A 20,937-nucleotide genomic window follows, 5' to 3' on the forward strand; every position below is an offset into this window, starting at 1 on the left:
TTTGGATTGACAGGAAGCTGAACATGAGCCAGCAGTGTGCCCAGGTGGCCAAGAAGGCCAATGGCATCCTGGCCTGGATCAGGAACAGTGTGGCCAACAGGTCCAGAGAAGTGATTCTTCCTCTGTACTCAGCACTGGTGAGGCCACACCTGGAGTGCTGTGTCCAGTTCTGGGCCCCTCAGCTCAGGAAGGATATTGAGGTGCTGGAGCAGGTCCAGAGAAGAGCAACAAGGTTGGTGAAGGGACTTGAACACAAGTCCTATGAGGAGAGGCTGAGGGAGCTGGGGCTGTTCAGCCTGGAGAAGAGGAGGCTCAGAGGAGACCTCATCACTCTCTAAAACTCCCTGAAAGGAGGTTGTAGCCAGGTGGGGGTTGGTCTCTTCTCCCAGGCAGCTATCAGTAGGACAAGAGGGCATGGTCTTAAGCTCTGCCAGGGGAAGTTTAGGTTAGATATTAGGAAGAAATTCTTTACAGAAAGGGTAATGAGGCACTGGAATGGGCTGCCCAGGGAAGTGGTGGATTCTCCATCCCTGGAGGTTTTTAAGATGAGACTGGATGTGGCACTTAGTGCCATGGTCTAGGAACCACAGCGGTAGTGGATTAAGGGCTGGACTTGATGATCTCAGAGGTCCCTTCCAACCCAGCTGATTCTATGATTCTATGATCTCCTCATATGTGTCAGCAGTAAAATATAATAGCACAACCAGACATGAAGATGTATACAAATCCTTCTATTTTCATTTCCAGAAGCAAAAAGCCAGTGAAATGCATATTTATCAATGTCATGCTAAGACACAAAAGCTGGCCTATAAAACATAAAGACTTAAACACAGCCCTGATGTTGGAAACATTTCAACCATAAATAACAGCTTTAAAAATGTGTAAAGCAAATCTGGAGCATCATTCCAATAAATTAGCAAAAAGAACCTATTGTAGTTACAAAATTTCAAAGTCCAATTTATTTAACACAAAATTAGTCCAACCAGCTGCAGATGTTGTTCACAGGCTCCTTGTGTTCAGCATCTTTCTTTGAAATCCGGTTTCTCTGAGGCTAAATCTACATTTAAAAAAAAAAGGTAAAAAGAGAGGCAATAATTATTTGTTATCTCTTTCCTCTGTCCTTGCTGTTAATTGAATTTCTTCTGGCTATGGAAAATAGACTGGAAATATCAAATCAGTCACACTTAATTTTATTGAGAACTATGAAATGTAAATGCAAAACAAACATTAAAAAAAACAAGCTAGAAAGGAAGATTTTGGCATTTAAGGATATTTGATGATAGTATCTTCTCCATTGCCTTTAACATTAATTTCCTCTCCATTATAAGAATTTTATTTGTATTAGCTCTCACAACCTGATTTTGCCTCCCTCTCCCTCCTGATATAAAAGCTGAGATATAAAACAAAAATTAAAGAGGTTAACACAACAAAAAAATAATTTCTCCAACATGTAACTGGTTGGGAAACGTTCAGAACCATGAATGTTTTTTCCCTCAACGCGTTTCTGTATGTTCCTCATTTAGTCAGTCTGATCCATTTCCAAGTCTTACAGAAACTCATATGTTTTTTAACCCTTGAATAATCCCCAAACAAACAACCAAAACTGACAGCACCTGCTAATTCGAGGTCAGAAATGTTAGAACAGTAAATCCATGATATTCTGATCTCAAATGAGACTAGAGAAAGACAAGTATGCAAACATGCAACAAAAAATCATTAAGGTATTTAAGTAACATGCATTCATAATTTTATAGTAATGCTATGGGATACTTTTACAATTGATTAAGTGGATATAATTCATTCTGTCCTGTCACTGGTCATCACTGAAAAGAGCCTGGCTTCATCCACTCTGCATCCTCCTTCAGCTATTTGTACACAGGGATGAGTTTATCCCTGGACCTTCTCTTCTGCAGGCAAAGTACTCCCAGTTCTCTCAGCCTTTACTCCTAAAAGAGATGCTCCAGTGTCTTCATCGTCATCAGCATCAGCATCATGGCCCTTTGCTGGACTCTCTCCACCATGTCCACTTTTCCCTTGTACTGAGGATATGTACACACATGTTGTCTCACATAATATAAACTGACTTTAAAAAGTCAGTTTATTTTTATTTCCTTATCCTACACTCCATTATTTAGCACCCATTTTCAGGAATACTTATAAATTATGAATAATTTACCAGATTGACTTCAAAACTACAAATATTTCAGTAGTCAAAGAAGAAAAGACTTGGATTAAATGCATGACTTCACACATATCACAAATAAATCAATACAAAAAATCCAAAATGCACAGTGTGCATAAATTTAGGAATTCTTCTGATTATGTCAGTACAGGCTCATGAGGCAACATTCAAAACAGCAAGATTGTGTGGAGGACGAGAAATCAGAGTGGGAAAGGTTCCAAAAGTGGAGAGAAGTTTATGGAAAATAAGAGAAGATATTGCAAAGTTGACTTCAAGGACTTTAGAATGTTTATAAAACTGTTAATGCATGCATACATTGATGTACCCATTCATTGCTATTGCCCAGACATGTTCAGACTTGTTCACCCCTTGTTCCTCCCTCTGATTGGCTGGGATTTGCCCCAGTGTGGAGTGACTTGTTATTGGTCCCCGGTTGTTTCAGTTTCCCTCCTACCTTCCTTAGTTTGTTCCCTAGTTTGTTTCCTCACCTGTCAATCCCATGCTCCACCTATCTTTCCAGCACCTTCCCCCTGAACCCTATAAAAGCAGGCACCGTCCTTCAATAAATTTGGAATACCCTCAGACCTTCCACCTTGTAAAGAGCCCTTTATTGCTGTCGTTATCCCATTCCACACCCGGACCGCGGCAAGATTGTTTGCAAGCAGAGCAGCTGAAGAATGCAAATAGAAATAGCCTCCAAGCTTCCATTCTTTCTTAGAAAAAGCAAACTCATTTGGCCTTGTTGAACGTTTTATGACTTTATTTGTTGCCAATTTTATGTAGTTATCAGTATATTCCTATTACATTCCTACATCATTTGTGACAAAAACATGCAGTTTATTTTCTGACATGATGTGAAACTCTTGCTTTGCAGCACAAAGCATGTTTTTTGAACACCTGAAGAAAAAAAATGGCTAAAGTATACAAATAACTATTCCTATGGACACAGTCTGGGGCTGAGATAAATGTTATCAGTTTCATGCTTACACTTGCACAATTACAGCTACATAACACATGGCTTATAATGTATGTGTGGTTTGCCTAATCCACACTGTCATTTTTCACTTATTTCCTCCTTTGGAAACATGGTGAACTAGTTTACTACTTCTTGTATTTTTAATTCTCTACCTCAGCTTAAAAAGGTTAAAAACATCTTGGATGAGTGTTGGAAAACCACATCATATAATGGTTATTGTTTTATTAAACTATAATCAGTTTCAGCAAAGACTATGACATTAGTAGAGAACTTATGTAGATTTTTACTAAGTATAGTTTACAGAGCTCTTCTAAAGGTACCAATTTATTTAAGTATAAACTTCCAGCTTAGGAAGCATTATCCAGAAAGTTTTTTCCCCATTGAACTTCAAAATGTTTATATATGGCATGATGCCATTTATAGATTGCACTAAGTAAAAGCACACCATTTTGAGAAAACAATTTCTATGATGGTATAAAATATCAGAGACTTGATACAAAATTATAAATGGATTTACAATTAAAAAAATTATTATGAACTCAAGTCTTACAGTGGTCAGTACAGGATCCCTAAATGAGATGGGAAAAAAGCAACATTTACCAAGTACCATATGAGGTACAAAGACACGTATGTGTATACACAGAAACATAAACATCAGTGGAAGGGAAGAACACTCACAGATTCTTTCATTTAAACCCTCAAAAGGAACTTCTACCGAAATATTGGTGATAAATAAAACCTTTATCACTAATCAGTAGATATTTTTTTCCTCACTGATTTCATTACCATCAAGTTTTACCTCTGAACTAAAATGTTGTGAATTCCTTCTCATGTGCTACCCCTCTGCTTCTTCTTTAAAAGAAAAAATCCTTACATATATGATACTACTGAAATGGCTGGAGATTAGGTGTCCTAAGGAACATATGGAAATATCAATAAAAACTGAATCAGATTTATGAATATATTTTTTACAGAAAGTTTCAGGTCCTTAAAAGACTAATCTTTCTGGTTTTCCATACATAAACTTATGAGACAGGCATCTTTGGTTCCAGTGTTAATTGGCTATTTGGATGTGAACACAGCAAACTCCCAACAACCTCAGAAACAAGAGAATGACAGTATCTAGTTTCTTTCATACTGATGTGTATTCAGAAATAAAGAGAAGGAAACAATACACAATAATTTAATTTTATGAATGTCAGGAATGACAGCGCACTCCAATTTTGTATCTGTCTCACATTATATCTGAGCCAAATATTTCATTTTAAGAGTACTGTTATATCTTTTCAAAGGCCTTGTTTTATGTGTTCACAAAATAACTCACTATTTTTTAGTTTTCAGGAACAGTAATTGCTGTAAATCTCGTAAATTAGCATGAGTAGTACCAGGAAGACACTCTGTGAAAATTCATCTACATTGTTGCTGGAATATTTATTAAGTACTAAAATATTTAAAAGAAACCTACAACTACTAAAATTCAAATTACATTTCGCCTGAGAAAGCCCTTCTTATACCACTTAGTATTATTGTTTTGTTACTGTATAAGGAAGCATCTAATCCAATAACTAATCTTGAGTGGAAAGATTTCTTTTCATTAGACAGCTGAATGAAACCATTATATTAACTGAATATCCCCTATTGTGTTTTATCAGTTTGCACAATAACTTGCACTGCTCACTGTGGTAACTGACATTTTCAACATTTGCACATACAATAGAAATGTTAGCACCACTTACAAGCTGGTTAGCTCCTGATGGCTTGGTGACCTTCAGAGGTCCTTCAGTACAGATTTTACCAGGCTCCTGTTGGAGAGATCATCTCGCATTTTCTCATTATGATCACTCACTTTCCATCATCCCTTCTGTGTCAGCCTCTTATAACTGATTCCAGTACAACTGAGTTAGGTGACACCTGTTATTTAAATTTTTAACATTCACCGTCCCCCTTTGCCTCTCTTAGAGCTCATTTGTATTCTCTGCTCCAGCCGATGGGTGACAGGATTTGACAGTTTGCTGCATAGACCATACACCAATTCCTTCACATATTAAAAGACATTACTCATGTAAAGGCCAACCTCAGAAACTGGATTCTTCCTCCTCTATGAGAAAGTGGGTTGAGAAAAGAACTGCACATACAGACATGACCTCTTCTGTTGGTCCTACAAACAAACATAGAGCCAAGAAAAGGGAAGGAACTAACAGCATTTGGCTTTGTGCAAAGAAAATCCTTAACACAATATATACTAACCTGTGGCTCTTACCCTGTTCCTGTTTGCAGCTAGTTTAGGAGCAAAATCTACAGAAAACAGGGCTGACCAAAGATAACTCAAGTAACAACTAGAATGGGTAGCAATTCAAACTCATCTCATGGAGAACGATGACATGAACTCCTCACATCTTTTCAGTGGTAAGAAGATAAGCATTTTGCAGAGATAAAACAATCACCACATTGCCCATCTTTTGTGAGAGAAAAGCAAAAAAACCATGTATTTTTATGAGACAACATACCATGTATAAGATGTTTCTCTTTAAACTATTTGCACCATCCTTATAGTTTTGGTGTTTGATTAAAAAACAAACAAAAACCTCAGATGAAGGCAAACAAAATCCCATACCAACAAAAACTCCAAACAAACAAAACCAAAACTGACAGTCTTGATGTTGCAATACACTTTCTCCTGCTTCACGGGAAAGAGCAGCTGTCAAAATACTCTGCCATTAATCCATGATCCACAGGATCATGCATCCCTGTGGGCACTGAATGGTGGAAGTCTTTTCTCTTCTGGTTGATATGGCTGTGAAGCAGAGATATTTTTGCAGGCCTTAAAAATAAGTCAACTTGAATTAAAACAGAACAAAGCCAAACTAAAAGAGTGATGTAACATTCAGTTTTCATTTCTCCCTATAAAAGTAAAAAGAGAGCACAAAGTCCTCATTTTGGGATTCTCTACTATCTAAAACATTGATTCAAAATTTCATTTCAAACAATAAAAAAACCCCTTGCCAGTAGGAAAGTATTAGTGAGATAGAAAACAAGAACTTGGTGCAAACTCACAGAAAGAGCAAAAAGAGACTCAAAAGTGCAGTTACAGCCAAGCACTAACCATCTTCCTTACTTACTGCAAGTTTGGAAAAAAAAAGGTTACAGGTTATTACTCATCTAGTCAGGTTTATTTCAATATATTAGTAAATAAAGGATGGTTAGTTCCTGGTCTCAAACTACAGTAGAATCTCAGGCATTGTCATGGAACTACCAAGTCTTGGGCTGACTGATGGTCAAATTTCAGAACAACCCTGGTCCTATTGAAATAAATGCAAAATTGTTATTTTGAAAATCTGCGGTATTTAGGAGTTTTAGATTAGTTCTGTGAGCTCTAAATCTCTATACAGCATTGCCTAAAGACTCTGCACACTGATCATTCCAGTACTCATCACATTTTCCTGTAGCATGAGGTTCTGAGACAACAAGGCTATAAAACCAAAATATTCCCTATTGAGGAAAAAAACCCAACAAAACTATTTATTTGTTTATTATTTCTTTTTTCATTCATTTTATATGCCCCTGCAGTGATGACCCATGTCATACACAGCACAACTTTTGGTAACTACATCAATCCTATCTCACATGGGCTTTCTCATGAAGCACCTGCATCTTTGGAAGCCCTAATGGTAAGGGGGATACGCTAAAAAACCAGGACATAGCTTTGATATCAGACGTTTGTGACATTAAAAAACATAGTAATAAGCCCTTGCATCACACCAAATAGAACATGTAAGTTCTCTGTTTACATGCACACAGACAAAGGATTGATTTCTCCTCCTCCTCTAGAATGAGATCCAATGACAAAAAACAAGACAAATCATTATCTTCTGATACACTATCATTTAAGTCTCCTCAGTTAAGGTTATAAAATGTCCGTAGGCAAATAGAAATAGCCAGAAACCATGAAATATCGCTTAAGGATTTTAAAATTTATTTATTTACAATTCTTCTGGAAAAGGGGATCATTAGAATATATTGCTAGGGGCACTTTTTACTCAGGTGAAGATTGATACATATTAGGAATGACAGACAAAGGCACTAAACATCAGCAGCACCCTATCTGCATCTGTGTGTTCTGTAGCAGTCCTGTGGACAAATCCTAATAATCTCTGTGAGTCTCACTCTGAGACTTGACAAGACTCACTCAAAGATCATACAGCTACAGTTACAAGACCAAGGAAGACAATTAGCTTGTCTGTCTTGCACATCAACGAGAATAAATTAATATAGACAGAAGCTACTGCTGATCACCTCAAATCTAATTCACAGATTACATTCAGATTTGGACTTTGTCTCAACAACTCATCTTTCTTTGCTTGCCATAAATTCCAGCAGAAACTGAAAAATGCCCCATATTTTTGCTTTATGTGGAAGGAACATAAATCTCAAGGAAAGCCTCCTAAAGCTGAAGTCACTATATGATTCTTGAGCAGGGAGTTAAAATTTTCTTTAAAGTACAGGGCTATTTAATCTTTGGTGATCAGCAGATATGAACCCAGGTCTAGTTCTGAGAGAACAGTTGCAAAATCTCAGCTACCACTTCTGAAAAAATAAAAAGCTAAAATGTCAGAAAATGCTTTCAGAAAGTCCATAAACTAAATGTGGAAGGTAGAATTGCAGAGAATGTTAGGGGATTATTAACAACAGTTAGCAGAGTGAGATTTCAAGAGAACAAGAACTTGCACGAAAATATTCTGTGAAAAAAAATTAAGAACAAAAAACTATGAGAAGTATACATTGTTATCATCACATGTATGCTGCTGGCGTGTAAGATATACAATGTATTACATCGCCAACACTAGTACGCCTCTGCACATCATCCAGGACAACAATTTACTGTTTAAATGTTTTACTGAAAGAAGAGAATGACAGATGTGAAAACATATTTATCCTCTCAACAAATGCAGTAGTCTCAGTAGGAGGCAAAAGAATAAACATCACACAAGGCACAGTAAATATAAACTGAAAGTATTTATTATATTGTCACTTCTAATTTAAGGAGATTTAACAGATATTTCTTTATAACATTGTCCTAGTTAGGACAGCTGAGATCAGTTCATCATGGTGGGTGTAACCCAAAACTGTATTCTATAGCCTTCCATGTCATTTCCCAGAAACTAGACTATTGTTGTCAATAGACTATTCGCACCCTCTGCCCATAGAGCCTGACTCCTCAGGCTATAAACTAGGTGTTAAGAGGCCTGTGAGATAGAAGGATGTTTCTGTCCTCACACCCTTTGTGAACTCCCCGCCCTGAGGAGAGTACCAAGCATTCCTGCCTGAACTGGAGGATATATAATCTTGGAGTTTTGGAACATTTTTCAACCCACTCGTGGGATCCAGAGGACGGCTGCATCTCATCGCTCTCAACCAGACTTAGACCACCACTGGACTGCGATCACCAGTTCTGGCCAGACTGCAGCAGCTCTCCCACCAGCAGGTTCTTCCCCTCTCCCTTTACTTTGGACTCAAACAGGGCCCAAGGAACACCACTTTGTTCAGGCCCCAGGGTACTGGGTTATACATTTGGGTTTTTGTGGGTTGAGACCAATTGTTTGTTTGTATTATTGTACTTACTGTATTATTTTAATAAATTGTTATTCTGACTTATAATCTCTCCTTTGAGTTGGGTTCATTCCCCCTGCTGGTTAACTTTTAAACCAGCACAAACATTCACATGCCCTTTGGAAACTGTGACAATAGAACAATGTGTTACCGTCTCTCTTTTATTTAGACACCAAATCAGATGGATCAGATAAAAACATGGGCTCACTTGTAAGGCCAATCCCAGTTTGGTAAGCATGTCAGCACATACTGCCTAGGAAGCCTACTCCAGGGACGCAGGGTGAGGCATTCTGGGTGTTGGAGTGTCCAGAGGTACACTGACACACATGAGCAGTGTGTACACTACTGTCATTGGTCCAGGTGAATCACATGCCCCCCAAGGGTATATATTGGGGGTTTTTCTTTGAAATAAAGGATTTGGCTGTTTGCAATCCAAGCTGCCAGGTCGTGTCTTATTATATTATATTAATAAGCCATCCACTGGACTGCCATCCAGTAACATGCCAGACCAAAGAGCCTTGAGAATCCAAGCTGGAATGGTAGCACAGAACACAAGCTGGTGATGTTGATCTCATGGATATGTCATCCACTCTCCTACGACTTCTTTCACTGGTCCCTTTCTCACCCATCTCTTCCCAAATATCCTTCCTTCATGTATTTGCTTCCAGTCCTGGCCCTCTGCTTCCTTCCTGCTTTCTCCCCAAAATCACTGTCCATGCATCAGACGGATGGAACTGCAGCTTAAGGCAATTCCATAAAACATCAACAGATTAAATGGACACTGGCGGTCTGCCAAGAAAGCTTAGAACAAGACTTCAGATTTGGGGGAAAAGAAAAAGCAACAGAACACCTCTTCGCTCTTGTCCTAGGAGTTGCAAGTAGTTTCTACAGTAAACGAAATCCCAGAAAAACAGATGCAAGAAGTTGTGGCAAACACCCTCAGTCTCAAGAGGCAAGAAGTTTCTGTGTTCTCATCCTACATGAGCAATTCTCACACTTTAGACATAATCTAAGAGAAAGTGCTCTTGGTGGTAAAAATGTTTTGTATGAGAAGTTGAGCTGATGTCTGACATTATGCATGTAAGTAAAAGCTGTGGGAGAACTGAGCTTCTTAGAGAAGCTTTATATCTCTGCCCAAAATTCCTCCAAGCAGTCAAACTCCGCCTCAGCTTCAAGCAGGTTTCCAGCCATGCATCATATTTATCTGAAAAACTGTTAAACAAGTTTTGTAAGCTGTATTCAAGCAAGACTCAGCAATAGCTACTCAGCCATGGGCTCGTCCTTCCAAAAGCAAAAGCATTCACTGCAGAAATTCCTGCCCCAGTGTCAAGGCCCTGCTCCCCACTTTGAGGAGCCACAGGAGAACATGTGCTACCAGAACAGTGATTATAATGGACCATCAATCTGCTCAGTTTTGTGTAACTTTAAATAGGAATAAAACATTCAGAATCTCAAAATCTGATCAGGACAAGCCACAAATTACCTTTGATTCAACCTAAGTACCTTTAGGCAAGAGACATTTTTCTGTTTCATATTTCCAGTACTCCAGTCTGGTTATTTTCAAAGACAAGGACCGCTTGCTCTACAGTAACATGACACCCTTGAGCTGAATTAAATATGCTGTATTCTTGCAAAGTTAGCTATTTTTACACTCGAATAGTCAAAGCAAAAATTGGCATATCATACAGCTCTAGTCAGAAGTCAAGTTTCCATCTGTGAAATTAAATACTGTGAAGCAATTGAGAACATGCAGTAGAAAAAAAAAATCCACTACTTTCCCCATGTCTAGTTGATAATGATTTCCTTATATAAAATGTATTGAGTTGCCATTTACAAAATGAACTATTTTAAGGGAGAGATCTGGGCTCCTCTGACAAGTTGCTGAAGATATCAAATTCTTCAGAGAAGCTTTCCACGCATCTCCTCAAGACATAGAATAAGACGAAGATGAGATATGAAAAAAAAAGATAACATTCTGAGCAAAAGACATTTTTCAAGGTATTTGATAAATACATCAAACATTTGATAAAGTTTGGAGCCACGGAGGATTAAAAATGACAGTAAGTCCACCTAAGATAAATTCCAGAGTGTGTTTATTCAGACATTTAAGAGGAATTTTTTTAATACTGGAAACAAATATTAAGCTGATAAAAAAGATTTTAGAAAGTGTTCAGGTAAAGTTCTTAATAAGGATCATGGAATTTCTCTGTTAGAAGACTTGAGAGGAGCTAAATGGCGGGCACAGGGAGCCAAGTTCATGAATTCCAAGGTTAGGAGGGCAAATTTACATTTTCCTAACACAGGCTGGCTGTTTCAGGATCTTATCCTGTAGCCCTCCCACTACCAAAACCCTGCCACATAAACCTAATACAGCATGAAATTCTCCCATCGTGTCTTAGAGTGGATGGAACAAGCACTGTGGGTTAGTAAAAAGACATCCTGTTTTAGGGGGAGGGGAAGAAGACACAGAGAGAACATTCCAGGTAGGAAACTGCCCACTATCAGTATCTAGCTTATGCTCCACAAAAATGTTTGGATACATCATAGAAACAGATCTACTGCCAAAAGATGTGGCAAATTACTAGCTTGAGATTCCCATTAGGAAAACTATCATTTGTTCAGATCTTGGGCTGCATTTGCAGTCTGCAGCTTGGCACAAACTTTGCTGTGTCTCTACTAAATAAATTCAGTGCAGCATCTTCTGCTTATCTCACCATGAAAAGTGTATCACTGAAGCATCTCCTCCTACTCACCCTACTCATTTGACTGAAAAGACTTGACTCCAGACTTTCTAGCACAACGATCTTGTTAGTGCTTGTAATGAAGATGATGTGAGTCATCACCACTGACACTTCATTTTAAATTCATATTTAAAGTTAACAAGTCAGTATAGCCTGAATTACACAGAAAATTCATAAGCAAGTCCCTGCCCCTTCAGCATTGCCTGACTGCTGACCAAACAGCCAGTTCTTAAACAAAAAGTATCTGTCCTTTGGCAGACATCAGCTCTTTGTTAACCTCATAGACAAAGGGGACAATGCTGAGGCACAATGAATATAATCTGGAGACCACTAGCATATTTCACATTCAACATCTTGAACAGTTAACATTTCATGATAATGATCACTGATAGGTGACACGTTCAATTTAACTGGTATATTACAAAAACATCCTGAAAAACTAAGTTTAGACGAGAAATCGTGAACAGGTCACTGGGGGAACTGACAGGCGCATAAGTAAATAAATTAGCTTGATTGAGCCAGGATATTACTAATGAATCAAAATATGATAAGAGATGTGCATAGTTTCATGTGATATGTTTACAGGAGGGTGACATACAGAAACAGGCCCTGATGGAAGTTCCAGCTTTGAGCTCAGAGAACTAAGATATTAAATTACTTTTACATCCTCAGTGACGTCAAAATTAAAATTACACTACTTCACCCCCTGTCAACACTGGCATGTCTGCATTAAGTACCTTGGAATGGATTTTTACTGTTCTTTCATCATGGTAAGTGAGAAGTAACCCCATTGGCAGGCATCCTTGTTGTAAAAGACACAGTTAGAAGCTGTTGTGCATGGACTGTCACAAGTGAATTTATAGTCTGACAACATATAAACAAAAAAAACTAGGGCAATACTTGCTTAACAGAGGAACAATCTACTGCTATTAGAGAAAGAAAGTAATAATAACTTTGAGGGCTCTTTTCTGCCCCCTTGCATATTTTGAACCGCATATTGTCCTGTTGATGGAGAAATCATCAACTAGATTTCAACCCCCCGATTAAGCAAAACAAACAAACAAACAGAAGTAATTTTTTTTTTAAGTCCCTTTTTAAACTATAGAAAAAATAAGCACAGTTAGGGCAGAAAAAATAAGGGCAGTTTTTGGTTTTTACTACCATGTAAATTGACTATTGCACCTCCAAGTAAATTTAGGGCAAATATGTGATTCTGGGGCTCCTAGATATTCCTATGCACAAAAGAGCTCCTTCAAGCACAAGCTTTAGCAACCAAGCAATGATTATTACAATGAGATAGTTCAAAATGCCAGTAATTATAACACTTCTTACTGTAATTATAAACTAAATATATCTTGGTGTCTATGATAAAAATATGGAGCTTTACATAGTCCATTTTAGAGAAAGACAGGAAGACAAAATAAATAGTGCAAAATGGCTCTTTCTCACTGTGCAAGTGCTTTGTTCTCATAAGGCCGCTAAAATAGGTTCTGCGTAACAAACCTTCCATTACATATTTCATACAGACTTTTGGCAGGTTTAATTAATGCTGCAAAAGATTAATAACAAAAAATAAAAATTCTGTCAGGTTGAAATATCATTGTCAGACACTTATTTCAGCTGCTGAAACATGGTTTTGTATGTAAAAATGAGTGTTCACATCCATAAGGAGTCATTTATATGAAAGTGCAATTTTTGAATTATTTCACGTAAGGTGAAAATAAATTTATCTAGGTATGTTGCCAAAATTGTAATTTTGTCACTATGCACATCCAGCTACATCTGTGTTCAACCTGCTCTCGTAACATTATAAATTCAACCTTATAAATTTGTGCTCAACTTTTCATAATACCTGTATTTTTTACAACAAAATGACACTACAGTACTTACAAGTGACTGACCCATCTAATAAACAGGAACACTGCAAAGAAGTGCCTACAGCACTTTTGTAGTCACGATGGTTTAGAAGCATGAATTACACAGGTACTGTGTTACTTCCCCCTACAATCCTTGTAGTAAACTAAATTATTCAGCCAGAGCTAACAGCCCAAATCTGGATGCACAGGCCCACTTTTGGGTTTCAAACAGATGCTAAAATCATAGTATTTCAATTTAGGTTGAGAACAGTAAATCAAACTGCATATGTTAAGTGTTAATAGGGTCTTATGTTAACTGTAAGAGGTTAAAAACATTAATTACACAGTTTTAAAGACATTTTAAAGTTGCATTTCTGGAGCATGGCTGACAGGAAGATAACACTCATCAGGGAGACCTTTGGACATAAAGACATTACAGGACAAAACATAAATTTCCAATTATTTTATCGTCTTGTTTATAACATAACATGATACACTGAAATCTACTCTGTGGATAATATTTTAACACCTTCCACACCTTGTCTTGAATGTCATCACGGATGATCCTGAAAAACAAAATTAATAAATGTTCTAGGCATTAGAAGTCTGGCACTTGGGAAAGAATTTTATTTGTTTCATGTAATAATTTCCTCATGCCCTAATCCGAAATAATATATATATATATATGTATTCAGTACTAAAGCTGTAGTTGGACAAGCTCTTTTTGCCAACACTAACTGATGTTGCTGCCAAGAAAAGCATTAATGCTATTGCCTCCATTTCCACCTTTTTAATGCTACAGCTGTTTCACACCTTTCTGTGGGCCAGTGTAAGTCTTCGTGCCCTCTACACAGTGAACTGGATCTGTGAAATCATTCACTCGAAAGAACTGCTGTGGGGGGGAAAGTGTCCTTTGAATTATGTCTTGCAAAAATTACTTTCAGTGTATATTTACACTTGAAAGTCACTCAGTTTCACGCCTTAAGGAAGGCTCACACATTTGGAAGCTTGACTGGTTTTAACAGCTGTAATGGAAGAATAAAAGATGCTACTTCTCCTAACAACCTTCTCCCAAGAGCATCCTCAGACTATCAGTGTTTACAAAAACACTGTAACTGTTTCCAAAAGGACAATTCTTCTCACTACTCCACTTTCCAACAACTTATGTGGGCTCTTTCGAATCAAGGTAAATATCTTCTACAAGTGATAATTCTTTTAAACTAATATTATTTGTATTGTTTCACTTCAAGGTTTCCAGCTTTTCATGGTGCTAAATACAGATGCTTCACACACTAACCGTTCTTTTTGCAGTTCAAGACCTCATGTTATTTGTAATACTCTAATCTGTTTATTTTACATTTGTAACATAATACTTACTTTTTGGGAAAAAAACCCCCAACTATCACATAGATGACAAGCTAAATTACTCTTATGAAAGACCTTCTTCTATAATTGTGAAATTAGACTAAGACTGACAAATTATCAAAGATATTTCTATTAACCCACAGTTTTGCTAAAAAACACGTAATTAATATCCATTATATAATGCCACTTATATCTTCTAGTCAGCCTTTCCCTTTCATTAATTAGCATTTAAAAACTGCTTCATCCTGTGTTTATTACCTGACCTTATGACTGGAAGGAGAGTGACTCCTAATATGAAGCGCAACACAAAATAATTTATCGTGCTAACAAAAACACAGGACAATTTCCGCAGAAAAAATATAATTTTGTGTCATTTACAATGGCTGTTTTGCCTCCTGAGACCTCCTGAGTTTATGCTGTTAAAAAGTTTTCATGAGGTACATGCATCTGAACCTAATCATATATAACTCCAGTCCTTAAAAACAGCTGTTTGCTTCACTCATAAAAGGGGATTTAAAAAGTCAGTTTTCTTTGATTGGTTTTATCACTGTATTTCAGTGACTGGCAGCTTCAAAGTGCACAGCACCGTATGGCCCTATTTATTTTGTAAAATGTACACTAAGCTTTCTATGCTTTTATCTTCCATCAAGATCACACAAGACAGATATTGTGCATTATTTTCTTTAGTTACCTAGGGTTTTTTTCTTACTTGTGTTTCTGCTTTCTAGTTCAAGAACACAAATGTTCTTTGTGGGGGAAAGTGAGCAAGAAAGCAGCACCTGAAAGAATTCATCACCAAGTCATATTCACAAGCAGTAAAATGTAATACATTGTTGAAGATGAAAAATCTGGCAATCTAAGCAATTACAGTAACAGCGGGTTTTTACAGGAACTAAGGACTGTAGATATAAAAAGATGTATGTTAAAAAGATTCATAGATTTAAAAGATACCACTGTAATCACCCATTCTGACCCTACTCATGACATAGGGCAGGGAATTTCACCCAGTGACTGTGAGTCCCACGATTTGTGAGTTACACACTCTTTTTACAAAGGCAGCCAGTACAGCATTTACCATCTCCTGTAATAATCTGCCCTGCTACCTGATTATCCTCATTATAACTATTGTATCTCATATTTCTAACATTTTGGAAGATATTATCTTTCATTTCTCTGACAAAAACCAATCGATGCCAGCTGAATCTGTTACTCTAAACTCTTCCTGCATAGCTTTCTCGCACACCTGGACTAGCATTCTTTGTATCAGTTTATGCTTTGAAGGAGAACAGATATGAGTGTTCACACAAATTTCTTCAGCTCTAGAGTAACTCCTTCTGAAGAAGAAGACTGAAATCTATACAAGACTTTTTTAGTAGATGCTACAACAATGCCAGAACAAGCAGATATCTGAATAAAGTGCTGATTTTGCTTCCATAAGGAGAGGCCAGCATTACAAACCTCACAAGTTCACCTAGTGCAAATTCATTCATATTACAGTTTTGCAATTTATAAATGAAATCATTCCCGGAAATTAAACCTATCTTTTTACTTAGTTCCACTTTATGTGAATAATTTCATTTGATACTTTAAATATTTTAAAAACTCCTCTTTAATCTTGCTTTTGTGTCTTCTGCTTTAATAGACTGCCTCCCAATGTAATCTGGAATAATTATTCCTTACCGTTCGCAGTGACTCTTTTCCAAAACAGACTTTCTAAATAAAATCCAATTAAGCCACACTTCTTGAAGTTCTTTCAGTCTGCTCTTATAAATGTCTTATGTTGGTGAGCATGAAGATCCTGGTTTTCTATCCTCCCTTAGCACAAAACTATGCAGAAAAGCTATGAAAAAATTTGTTTCCTTGCAACACTGAGGTGGCAGCATCCCTTTCATTTACTGAAGTGACAAAATTCATTTCCTAAAATAAAGAAAAAAACCAGATTTTGTTTGTTTTTTTTTTTATATACTGGGTGTAAAACATACAGATGGAGACCATCAATTTTGGAAATAACTTTGTGGGTGTTTATTATTCCTTTGATAAACATGAAAGGTGCTGAGGGTGGAGGGGTTTTTTTACCTTCATATTGTCAAAGTTTCTTTGAAGTGTAATTTAAGTAATCTGCAATATATTCATTAAAGTTAGTGAAACTACATAAATCATCAGCATCTATCAATCATGGAGAGAGACTTCTTTAAAAGACCATGGAGTGACAGGATGAGGGGGAATAATTCAGACCAAAAGAGAGTAGTATTAGATAGGGTAGTAGGAAGAAATTCTTGGCTATGAGGGTGGTGAGGCCCTGGCACAGGTTGCCCAGAGAAGCTGTGGCCCTCCAAAGACAGGTTGGAGCAACCTGGGTTAGTGAAAGGTGTCTCTGCCCCTGGGCTAGAACAAGATGATCTTTAAGGTTCATTCCAACTCAAACCATTCTGTGATTCTATTTTTCGCCCATTTATCGAGATCTGGTAGTTCTACATTAGAGGCTGTCCCCTGTCCCTCGCATAAAGTTGGATCAGAGCCACACGCTCAGGGTTCAGCCCCCTGCCGCCATTTCCCCGCCTCCCCTCAGTCACCACAAAATGGCGGCGGGTGAGGGCGGGGACTCTCCCGCCGCCGTGCACGCGCGTGGCTCGACCAACCGCGAGCGGTGACCCGGCCCCACGTGACAACCTCGGAACTACAACTCCCGTCATGCCCCGGCACTTCCCCCTTCCTTTTCCGGCTCCCCCTCAGTCCCACCGCGCTCGGGAAGGTCGGGCAGGGCGGACGAGTCACCGCCGAGTCCCGTCTGTATCATGTTGTCCGCCGGCGTCCGCCGCTTCGCAACCTCCGCCATCCGCCGCAGCCACTATGAGGAGGGACCTGGGAAGGTGGGCAGGAGCGTTTCGGTCCGCTCAGGGTCGTGGGGGATGGGGGGGATCGGGGATGTCTGTGATGGCCGCCCTGTGATCACCTGCTTTGTGTGGCTTTGGGGTGGCGCCAAAGCCACAGCAGACTAAAGCCTGTGGTGGTGGCCCCCAGCGCCCTTCCCTGCGGTGGTACAGATGATGAGCATTGCGGTATGAGCAGCAACAATGATACTGTAAACGCTTTCTGATGTACCTTGTACTGGGTGGGTTGTCTCAAAGCCCCGCGTCTAAAAACTTAATTTTAAGCGTACCTAATAGAAGTGAGGAAAAACTTCACGGGGCAAATAATTAAATACCAGGACACTGGGGAGGCTGTGGATGTGTGTCCTCAGGAAGAGGGTGAGACCTGCAGCAAAATGGCTCCGCTTTGGGCTGCAGATAGAGGCGGCAAAGTGACCTCCAGAGATCACATCCAGGGAGTGTTAAGGTTTGCAATTCTAACCCCCTACCGCGGGCAGGGACGCCTTCTGCTAGCCTAGGTTGCTCCAAACCCCGTCCAACCTGGCCTTGGACACTTCCAGGGATGGGACAAACTGTGCCAGGGCCTCAACACCCTTACAGGAAGAATTTCTTCCCTAGATCCAGCCTTAATTCCCTCGCTTTCAGTTTGAAACTGTTCCCCCTCGACTTGTCACCACAGTTGTTGAAGTCTCTCTCCAGCTTCCCTGTAGGTGCCCTTCAGATAGTAGCTGATTATTCATCATCACAAACACCGTGTTTCTTTCCTTGAAAGGAAGGTAAACTACTTTGAAATGACATGTTTATTTTACCAGCTTGTCTCTACCTGTTAGTGCTCTGAGTTTCTCACCGTTTTCAGGTCAATGAGAGAGCAATTAAACTGCACGGACTGCAAAACTAAAGCTCCCTTTTCTCCTCCAGAACCTGCCTTTCTCTGTGGAGAACAAGTGGCAGCTGCTGGCACTCATGTGTGGGTTCTTTGGAAGTGGATTTGCTGCCCCTTTCCTCATAGTCAGACACCAGCTCCTGAAGAAATGAAGGGCACGGACTGTAACTGCACTAACTGGGTAACTGATTTTATTGCTTTTCACAGCACAGTGGAATTTGAAGAGCCTGGCCTCATCAAAAAACATTGTAATTTTCAGCCTTTTGCAGTCCACGTGCTCACAGTTGTGGTCTGCAGTTGCATCATAATGGCTCAAATAATGGACAGGTTTTAGTTTGTGTCACAGAGCTGCTGCACTCAGTGGTTTGTGAACTTTGCCTCCCCAGAGGCCACATCTCTGACTGTAACTAGAGCCATGTCTGCTTTCACCTTTGAGGAAGCACAAAGGTACACCTGACATGACCTGTAGGAGTAACTGGCAGGGGTGATGTGACAAAATAGGATAAGAAACTGTGATGCTGTAAATGCTTTCTGATGTGCCAGATAAAGAGCAGTAGAAAACAAGATTTCTTAAGCTTCTTTAGCCATATCCAAACAATTATACCAGCTACATCATTCCTGACTAGTTCTGGGCTAAAGTCCACTTGAAAAAAGGTCATTAACAGAAATTAATTGATGCTTGCTGATGGTCCTAGCAAAGCAAGCCTCAGACATGACCCAGACTGTGTAAACATGTCACTCACAGTTAAAAGGCTACTTCAGTTTTTCCTGATACCATTCCACCTTGGAAATATCTGGTCTTGTCAATTCTGTAATCTGAAAAACATGTTTTTTCAGAAACTGGAATGACCCAGGTAGTTCTTGGAAGGAAATAACAATCCTCACTGGCGTCTCATAGTTGGAATAAATTGAAATTATCTGTGTAATTCCTTTGCCAGTTTGATGTTTTTGAGTCCCTGGACTCAGGAGGAAACAAAAATCAGCAACCTTTTATTGAACTTCAGCATTTAGAACTGTATGGCTTCATGTAAGTCAAGGCCTCTGCAATACCAAGTGGTGGATGAAGCCAAGCCCATCAAAAATTCTAAATGAAGTATGTGCTTATAGCTGTTCTGTATTCAAAGAATAACTTATAATTTTATTTGTAATAGTAATGTAGAGTTCCTAAATTTGGTTCATTTCTTTTCCTTGCAGAGTTGGAAGTCTTCTACCCATCACCTTTCAGTGGGAAAATGATAGCTGCAGTACAAGCTGGATGGGTCTAAATAAAATCTTAAATCTGAAAACCTTGTGCTCCGTATTTTATGCAACTGCTAAAGTGCTTTTGACAGCTGGTGTATTCTGAGAACCCCTTCAAATTGCAGTGTATTACCATTAAACACTAATTTTTGTTGTGTACAGAAACAGAGGGTAAGAAAAATTCACATTTCAGAAATGCAGCTGGGCAAATACGTGGTTTGCTATTAATATTTTCTTTACAAAGAACTTTCAGTACAATTTTGTAAGCTTTTTAATCTAATGCGCTCAGTTAATTCAGGATTTCTCAAGTACAGATTAAACAATATTACTGGTTTTGATCTGTGCAGCTCTGCAGTTGATAGTTGGTATTTTTTTTAATGTAACACCTGCCCACCAGAAGTTTCAAAATGAGGAGCCACATTCTCCATTCACAGCAAACTGTGCTGCCAAAGCAGTAATTAGTCCCTTTAGAACCAGACTGTTTCCCTATGTGAGTTGCTCAGGCAGTTTTCAGTAATTTTCAAGCCCCATCAATTATCAAGTCTGGAAGTTCTCTGTCTGACTTTAGTAATTGGTTCCCTTAGGATTTCAGAACCTTCCCTTTGCAACAGAAACACATTAAGAGGTCTGTTGTGGTTTTTTTTTCTGTTAATACAAACTGGGACAGTCTGCATTCTACCCAAAGGCATTTTTTACTACTGGATTGTCTATAATGTCATTGCTGTTCAACAAAGCAAAATCTAAAATTCATTGTTTTGGTTGCTTGAGTGGAAAATGCTGGTTGTCATTGAGAGAGATGTGGCTCCTGTCATTCATATCAGATGTTGAACAGTGTTTAATTTCACAGAAGCACAACTCTAGATTGTATTTGTCTCTCTGGCTTTATGAAATCACTGCTTGTAGCCAGACTTGATTTTGGGAGCATGTGTCAGTCTAGAGCCTCTTCCTCTTCAACCATATTAATTATTTATCTATCTATTCATTTGACTGTTCTTCAAATTCATGTTGGTCTTTAACCCATTCTATGGTTTATTTTAAGTCCCCCTACTCTTTTATTTGTTTGTTGGCTGCTAAACAGATGAGCCAGAAAACTCTGGTAGATTTTTTTACTCACCTCACTTTCTCGTTTAGGAAGGACTTCTCTAAACACATTCCCACCACAGATACTAACATGGAAGTACCCAGCCCTGAGTGATTGTAGAGACAGAAGTATCACTA

At 38.6% G+C, this 20,937-nt stretch overlaps 1 protein-coding gene, 1 long non-coding RNA gene and 2 other non-coding genes across 5 annotated transcripts; 3 read left to right on the forward strand and 1 right to left on the reverse strand.

Annotated features, from left to right (window-relative positions):
- Nucleotides 1-814: 814 nt before the first annotated feature.
- LOC127463922 (uncharacterized) lies at nt 815-17,302 on the reverse strand. 2 transcript variants are annotated; one of them, XR_007901085.1, is made up of 4 exons: nt 17,081-17,302; nt 15,419-16,644; nt 13,892-13,928; nt 815-1,057 (listed from the first exon to the last, which is right to left on the reverse strand). It is a non-coding gene; the product is annotated as an uncharacterized LOC127463922 (long non-coding RNA). The 2 variants fall into 2 exon arrangements; XR_007901084.1 differs by lacking the exon at nt 815-1,057 and adding an exon at nt 3,168-5,952.
- A 127-nt stretch (nt 17,303-17,429) lies between these two features.
- On the forward strand, nt 17,430-19,766 carry LOC127463921 (cytochrome c oxidase subunit 7C, mitochondrial). The gene is made up of 3 exons (XM_051773952.1): nt 17,430-17,597; nt 18,516-18,661; nt 19,675-19,766. The coding sequence occupies exons 1-2, from the start codon at nt 17,523-17,525 to the stop codon at nt 18,630-18,632; spliced, it is 192 nt and encodes a 63-aa protein (XP_051629912.1). The 5' UTR covers nt 17,430-17,522; the 3' UTR covers nt 18,633-18,661; nt 19,675-19,766.
- On the forward strand, nt 17,766-17,828 carry LOC127463932 (small nucleolar RNA Z39). The gene has a single exon (XR_007901093.1). It is a non-coding gene; the product is annotated as a small nucleolar RNA Z39 (small nucleolar RNA).
- On the forward strand, nt 18,959-19,019 carry LOC127463933 (small nucleolar RNA Z39). The gene has a single exon (XR_007901094.1). It is a non-coding gene; the product is annotated as a small nucleolar RNA Z39 (small nucleolar RNA).
- Nucleotides 19,767-20,937: the final 1,171 nt, after the last annotated feature.

Source organism: Manacus candei, unplaced genomic scaffold, assembly GCF_025592945.1.
Source record: "Manacus candei isolate 608988 ecotype Guabito, Panama unplaced genomic scaffold, ASM2559294v1 h1tg000181l, whole genome shotgun sequence".
NCBI classification, from domain to species: domain Eukaryota; kingdom Metazoa; phylum Chordata; class Aves; order Passeriformes; family Pipridae; genus Manacus; species Manacus candei.

Bases quoted from the DNA above. Each gene is read 5' to 3' on its own strand.
- LOC127463921 (XM_051773952.1), top strand. From the start codon at position 17,523: ATGTTGTCCGCCGGCGTCCGCCGCTTCGCAACCTCCGCCATCCGCCGC. The intron at 17,598-18,515 runs GTGGGCAGGAGC...TTTCTCCTCCAG, and splicing joins ATGAGGAGGGACCTGGGAAG to AACCTGCCTTTCTCTGTGGA.